We start from the raw sequence: 7,670 nt of genomic DNA, 5'->3' as shown, positions 1-7,670 counted from the left end.
GGAGGGTCTTGCTTGGCTGACCAACCTCCTTTTCAACTGGATCCCTGTTCGAAAAAGGAGGCAGTCTGGTCCAGTGTCTGCAGTGTCCAGGGGCCTCTCTGGGACTCTGACAGGAAAGGGGACTGTGAGCTCTTTCTCTCTGCCCCTCCATGAAGGTCCGACACAGAGTATTATGAGCGTGTGTGTTCCTCAGAGGTTAGGGGGGCTAAGAAATTCACACGGATTGGAGGGCAAGGACAAGAAGGGCAAGGACCAAGAAACTTGGTCCCCAGTTTATTGTGGGGCCTAGGATGAGTCCCATTTTTCATAGTGTTTCAGTATCCCCTCCTTGAATGGGGGTGACCCACCATGTACATTCCATATCTCTTCCTGACCCCTCCCAACATCACCATCTCCTTCTGACAAGCCCCTCTTAGTTGAGGGAAGGGACTGTTTGAGTCTCTGGGCTCAGAGACAAAAGGGGCCCATTCCTGGAATCTCCCTTCCCTAGGGAAATCGTTGGGGGAAGGGAGGAGGGACAAACAGGGAGGGACCTTCCCAGTATCCAGATCATCAGGTGGTAGGGGCAACATGAGCAGGGAAGTTTCCTCCATCCTCCCCTTCCCCCGCCTCATCAGGCCCTCCAGCCACAGCAGCTGGCGAGAATTAAGGGCTTGAGGCTGCTGGAAGGGGTGGGGGCAGAGGGGGAGAGTGGTGGAGGGCAGTGGTTAGAGAGAAGTCTGGCTGGACAGAAGGAAAACAGCTGGGGGCTGGAAGCAGTCTGCGTCAGCAAGCCTTGTCTGACCTTGACCCAACTCTCTACAGACCCCCCCACACACACACTCACCTCTTCTCCCAGCAAACCCTACTGTGGTATCTTGGGCCTAAGAGGCTGAGCATGGGACTGGAATGTCAGAAAGAGAACAAAATGGAACAAGATAGAGTGGTGCAGGACAGAATTCAAGCAAAAAGTTTATTTCTAAGCTAGGAGGGAGAAACTGTCCCAATTAAACCTCTTTTGATCCAGGCAAAAGCACTGTGGTTTGGTCCTGGAGACATAGGATCATGGTTCACTTATTAGCTGGGTGGCCTTAGAAAAGATATTTATGTTATTTAGGTCTTAGTTTCCTCATCTGTAAAATAGATGCAGGGGTGTTATATCTACATCATGGGGTTAAGAAAAAGATAATTTGAAAGTCTTCAAGTGTAGTTAGATGAATGCGAATTATTGGAATCATAGACTTTTAGTGCTACAAGTGATCTCTAGATCACCCTGCTCCTAATATAGCTGAGAAAACTGAAGCCCGGAAAGGGAAGGGATTTTGCCCAAGGTTGAACAGCTGTTAGAGGCAAAGCCAAAACTCTCTGAGACCAGATCTCTCCTTGGGTAACTCAGGGAGAGTATTCACCTCATTGTCTCTGTTTCCCTCCTAGAGGATAGACAAGTGTACCCTTTGCTCCATTTCAACAATCCTTGTGGGTCTGGAGTGGGGGGTGGGCCTCAAAGTTCTCCTATTAGGTTTCACTCAGTACAGAAGATGATGTGCAGCCCCCAACATCCAAACTTGAACCCCTTCCCACATACGTGCTAAAGACTGGAGTCTCTTAGGGCTTTTTTTTCTGCTTTCCCTTACTCTTACCCCCATGAAGGGAAGAGTTGGATCTAAATAGAGGTGTTTGGGGTGCCCCAGAGCCATATGGACTCAGGTTCTAAAAGACAGGAAGCAAGGCTCAGAAGGGGCTTCTCAAGACCCAAGACCCCTAGTGTTATATAACCCATTCCATGTCCCAATCATATCCCCATCCTCTGTCCCTGCCCTGTACTCTGGCCCATGTCCCAACTCCAGCCCCCAGAGCAGCAGCAACAGCCACCGCCTGAGACCACAATTACAGGGGCCACTGGGGGTGGGGGCAGAAGGGATGAAAGGCAGCAAGGAGAATGGTTCCAGCTGTGCTCAATGGGAGGGGGGTGCTGTATGCAGGGGTACTCTGGGGCAAAGCAGGGAAGTTAGGGAAGACTAAAGGGGCAGGGGAAGCAGGTGGGAAAAAGCAGGGCTCTACCCATACTTCCCCAGTCCACAGGCCATCCTGAAGCACAGATCACATATCATGTTGGGGTCTGGGAGATAAGAGTGGGAGGCAGTTCCATTTGCCCTGTCCCTCTAGATTCCAAGTAGAAATTCAACGGCTTGGGGAGGGAGGCAACTTCGTTTTCATCCTGGAAGGCAGTTGCCTCAGCTTCTAAGTAGCCTCCTGGAGAAGTTTCTTAAAAGACATGAGAAAAGGGGGAGTAGGGGTGTCCTTGAGCCCCAAACCTTCCTGCTTCTCTAAACTACCCCCTAGGCTGTCAGCTTCATTCATGTCCTTGGCCCTGCGCCTTGGCCTCCCCACCCCCGCCTGCTTGCATTCTCTGCTGTTCATGATGTGGTCAGACACATCTGGGGCTGCTCTGTTCTCTTCAACCCCCTTTACCTCCCTCATCCCCCCCTAGTCAGTGGAGACTGGGAATATACATCAGACTCTTGGGGGGGGGGTAAGGGCAGGGAGGTGGGAAGAATGGAATAGAGGGGCAGAACTGAGATCTAATTCCTTCCTTTACCCAGATAGCAGAGGGAAAGTTAGCCCAGGGTATCTTACATCCTCACATTTAAGGGTTCAGAAAATGGCCAGGATAAGAGTTTGGCTACTGGCCGCAGAGAAAGTGGATAGTAACAAAGCTCTTCCTCCTTCCTGGGCTCCATCTCCTTTAGTTTCCCTCTCCTTGCCTCTAAGTCATAGAAATATGGTGTAGGAGCCAAGACTCTAACCTGAGACCCTTGGGCTCCCTTTTATATTAATAAAGTGGCCTACAACTCTTGACTGGCCTCAGTTTCTATCCTTAGAATAGGAAAGGAAGAATCTTGAGGAGGTTAGGACTCCAAGGGACAGATATTAGGAAACCTTAAGAGGTTCCCTGGCTCCCAATCCCATGCTGAGGTGATCCAGCAGTACCAGACAGAATGGAGACAGAAGAGGCTGAGAGGGACTGAATCAGCAGCCTTCTCCAGTCTTCAGACTATAGATCTAGAATCAGGCCCCAGCAGTAGGGAAACCTGGGTCAGGGCTCCCTCTGGTGACACTAAAGGGAGGTGCAGGAGATGGGTTAAGGAAATGGGGCACTGGGTTTCTCTCCTACAGCTAAGTTGCTACTGGTCTCTTCCACCTAGGAATGGTTGCCATCGTGGGGTGGAGAAAGGAGGCGGCAGAATCCCTCAAAGTAGAGATGGCCAGGTTCCACCCCCTCCTTGGCCCTTCTCCTGACCTTTCCCCAAGGCCAAATGTTCCCTTGGGGAATTAAGGCTAATTCAGACCTAAACATCTGGAGTGAGGGGGCAGAATCCTCCTCTCCTCAATGGAGAACAGAAACCAGTGTCCCCATAGAATGCTGACCCAAGGCTCAGGTAGAGGAGCCATCCCTTGAAAAAGGTCCTGAATTAGCAGGTTAGTCGATCCTCATGGCCAATTCAGAGTCCCACAGGAAGGTTTCTGGAACTCCCTACCTAGAATTTTTTCTCCTTTTCTCCTGACTTCAGCCAGATGATATATACATTTTGGAGATGGTGTGCAGTTGAGAAGTGGTAGTATTTTGTATATAGTAGAAAAAGCACTAAATTTAGAGTCACAAGTTCTGGGTTCAAATCCAGCTCAGTAATTTATCAACTATAACTGAAGCTGTCAATTCCCCTCTCTGAGCCTGTTTTCTCATCCATAAAAATAAATTAAGGGATAATTTTAATCAGAATCCCAGAACTCATAGTTGGAATGGACCCCTAGAGGTCATCTAATTTAACCTGAACCTAAAGATATATTAATATTATCTCCAGCATCCCTGACAGGTGGTGTCCACTTAAAGATCTCCAGTGAAGACAGAGCCACTACCTCCCCCCAAAAAAAAACCCATTCCACTTATGGACAGTTATAATTGTTAGGAAATTTTCCCTTCAGTGGAGAAACTGGCCTCTATACAATTGTCTAAGTTTGCTCCTAGTTCTTTTCTGTGGAGCCATGCAGGCCAAGTTTAATCTCCCTTCAGCTTGAGAGCCTTTCAAATACTTGAAGACAGCTATCCTATGTGTCCCCACACTCATCCCACCTCTAAATTATTGCCAGGGGCATCAGTTTTTTCCTGAACAGTCTCCATTTTCCTCAACATCAGAGCTGCCCTACTGAGGACATAGTCTATTTTGTCAATGCCTCCTATCAGATGTAGCATCCAGAACAGAACACTTGGTCTAACCAGGGCAAGAAGACTCACCTCTCCCATTCTGGATCCTATGGTCACAAACTAAAGTCACATGACTCTGAGGGCCTGTCATTTAATCCATGGAGTTCACTAAAATCCTTAGATGGTAGAATCATAGATTTAAACCTGGAAGAGACCTTAGAAGTCACCAGGTCCTTCACTTTACAGATGAGGAAAATGACCCAGAGACTTGTTCAGGGGCACACAACTAATTCAGGAAGAATTTGAACTCAGGTTTTCCTGACTCCAAGTTCATTGTTTTTACCACTATGTTGGTATTTTTCTCTCCCACATAAATTGTGTGATCCTATTATCAAAGCCAGGAATCCTGAATACCATCCCCCAATGGCCAGGTTCTTCTCCATTCTTTTCATGCTTACTGTCATGAGAAAAGGGGCATGGGACTAGCCATCAGAGTCTAAGGGCCTGATTTCTGGTAAACCATTCTCCCCCTCTCTCCTACCCAACTCCATATGGTCTCTTAGTGAATTCACTTCTGGGATTATTGAGGGGCCCTGAGAGAAGGAAAAGAGTTTGAATGCAAAAAGTCAACCTTGTGATAAAATATCCTTTCCTCTCTCCCTTGGTTGTGAATTAAAATGCTTTATTGTCTGTCTGTATTTTAAATATATTCAAATGATGGGTAAAGATAACAATTTCTGTGTCAAAATAAATGCTGTTGTATTTGGAAATCTTGGGGGCTAAACAAGGTACCTCAGATTCCATAAGAAGGAAGGAGGAACAGGGCTTTGAAAGTTTGGTTGAATTGAATTAAATACAATCTAGGAACAACCAACAACCAAGAAAAAGAATGAGAATAACTCCATCCTTACTTACTAGGTTTCCTCCTTGTGGCTTAGGTTTTATGGCTGATGGGAGGGAGGAACCATATGAACATGGGAAATACCGCAGTGGGTGAGACCATGATCCACAAAGCCCAGTCTTCCATTTCTAACTAGGGTACAAAAGGGTGGTTGTGGGAAATCTTCTCTGCCCTTCTTGGCCATCGATGTAGAAGTAGCACCACGTCTGAACCTTTCCTTTACCCTTGTCACACACTAACTTCTAGCATATTCATTTGTATGTATTGCTTCTCCCTCCCACATTGGACTTAAACTTAAGGGTAGGAACTATGTCACCTTCCATCTTTGTATCTACAATGCCTAGTGTAGTTGGTACTTAATAAATATTAAATCAAATATATTGAACAACTTAAGACTCAGGAAGACCTGGGTGTGAGTTCTAGCAACTCTCTAGGATTGTAAAGTTACTGAAGGAAGGCTGCTGCTGCTGCTGCTGCATTTGTAGAGGAAGTTCCTCACTGGGAATCCCCCTACACTGATAAAATCCTAGGCAACCTAAGACCAAGAGGTCTACTGGTAAGAGCTAGGAATTTAAGGTAACTTGGGAATTTATGTTATTACACCTCCCTAGGATTCAGCTTCCTCATCTGTAAAATGAGGGGGTTGGACTAGCCAGCCAAATACTGTTCCTTTTTTTTTTTAGGCTGTAAGACCCTGTATATTAACTTTCCCCACAAACTCTCTAATCTTGTTATAATAAAATAAAGTTGTGGATTTCTCCCCACCCCTTCATTCACTGTGCTGGATTAAGAGTAAAGTAGAAAGAGGACACCTACCATGCCAGAGATGAGGAATAAAATGCCACTCTACAAACCTTCAGACCTAGTGGCTGCCAGAAAAGAGGCAAGGAAGGTAGCATGGATTTGAAGCCAAAGATCCTGATTCAGATCCCAACTCTGCCCCAGATTTGGGCAAATTTTCCCACATATGTGGGTCTCAAGCCCTCATCTGTAAAATGGGCAAGTTGGACTGACTAGGTGATCTCTGGGAGGGCCCATCCAGTTTACTGGGGAGAGAACCCTCTGGAGCACAGAAGGTGGTGATCTTCATTACAAATTGCAAACGTCTCTCTCCTCTTTTCCCTTTCCCAACCCTACATCATGATGCTTAGTGTCCGTTCCCTGAATTTGGGCCTGGAGAGACTGGCCACAGCCTCTCTCCCCAAATCCCCAACTGAGTCTATTTGCTTTAAATAATTTTATTAGTACCAAAATCACCCCCTTGACACCTCTTGGTGCCCTCCCCTAACCCCTGTCATTAGGGTCCTCCCGCCATCCTTCAGTGTTGTTCCCCTTGACTTTTCTTGCTTCCTCCCGTTTCCCAGGTAGTACTTGAAGAGTACCCTGATCCCCATTCCAAATCTCCATCTTTATCAGGAGATGTTGACAGCAGAGTCAGCTAGAGTAGAGCAGGGCAGGGAGCCCCATCCACAGCATCACCCACTCTCCTTGGCACCCAGGTAGCTAGATGTCTCAGGTCCTCTTCCCTGCATGGATGCCTTGGTCTCTGCTCCCGGAACAATGGGTCACGTTGATCCGGGGACCCAGGCATCCTTTGCCCAAGTTCCCGGATAGAGGATAAATACTCCCTTGCTGAGGCCAGCCCAAGGCCACGTTCTCTGTCAGGCTCTAGCAGTCTCTCGCCAGCGGCCCCGACACACAGGTTCAGCCCACTGAGGTTCAGGGGCGCGGGGCAAGGGCAGATCCTGGTCAGAGGCAAAGGCTGAGTTCCTTGCGCACGCGACAGCGGTGACACTGCACCACGCAGCACCAGTGGAAGCGGCAGAAGCAGTTCTCTTCCAGCTGCACGCTCTCCTGACGGTGGCCCCGGCCGCAGCACAGCAGGTCGCAGCCGCTCAGGTCCAGGGCGCTGCTGTTGCAGGCGCGGCCCCGCGTGCCCGGGGAGCCCGTCCGCCGGTTGGCAGAGCAGAAGTCGGGCGAGTCGGCGGCGTAGAGCAGGTCGGCGCGGTCGGGAGGCTTGAGCGTGTGGCCAGCCGGCAGTAAGGCCTTGCCGTCGTTGGTCCCCATGACCCTGGAGGCTCCGTGGAAGCGCTCCAACAGTCGGGCTCCCACCTCCCGGAACGGGGGCAGCTTCTGCCAGCAGGTTCGAAGGGCGCAGGAGCCCGAGAGTCCGTGGCACTTACATTCCGTGCGGGTGTGACTCCGCACCGCCTGTGGGTGGGGGAGAGACACAGCCGAGGGAGACATGAGGGAACGGGGCAGGGGAGCGATAGAGTGGGGACACGAAGGAGGTGAGGCGGCCCAGGGGGACATGGGTCCAGAGTCAGGACACGAGGGAGGCGAGAAAGCCCAAGGAGAGCATGGGAGTAGGACCAGCCAGTGGAACATGGGAGATGAGAGCGAAAGGAGAGAGATGCATGGGGGTAGGTGAGGTGAGAGGGAAGAGAAGAGTGGCAGTGAAGAGGACATGGGGAATGGGGTGGGGAAGAAACAGTATAGAAATGTGGGAGACAGCCAGAGAAATCCATGGGAAGTAGAGCAGTGTGAAGAAGGGGAGCAGCCAGGGCGATGAAGGGAGATAACCAT

The 7,670-nt window shown here is 49.3% G+C and overlaps 1 protein-coding gene across 1 annotated transcript in view; it reads right to left on the bottom strand.

Moving 5' to 3' along the window:
• Nucleotides 1-6,306: 6,306 nt before the first annotated feature.
• The window catches only part of WNT6 (Wnt family member 6), a 29,530-nt gene continuing 28,166 nt past the window's right edge, over nt 6,307-7,670 (bottom strand). Inside the window, exon 4 of the mRNA XM_069104450.1 lies at nt 6,307-7,295. Coding sequence (XP_068960551.1) covers nt 6,834-7,295 — 462 coding nt within the window. The 3' untranslated portion in view covers nt 6,307-6,833. The remainder of the gene's footprint in view (nt 7,296-7,670) is intronic.

The sequence above is a fragment of the Petaurus breviceps genome, unplaced genomic scaffold, assembly GCF_028583685.1.
Source record: "Petaurus breviceps papuanus isolate PSGF00001 unplaced genomic scaffold, PetGlider_PUasm1.0 688, whole genome shotgun sequence".
Lineage (NCBI taxonomy): Eukaryota > Metazoa > Chordata > Mammalia > Diprotodontia > Petauridae > Petaurus > Petaurus breviceps.
Note: the sequence above shows the minus strand (reverse complement) of the source record. Positions and strands in the feature narration are given on the sequence as shown.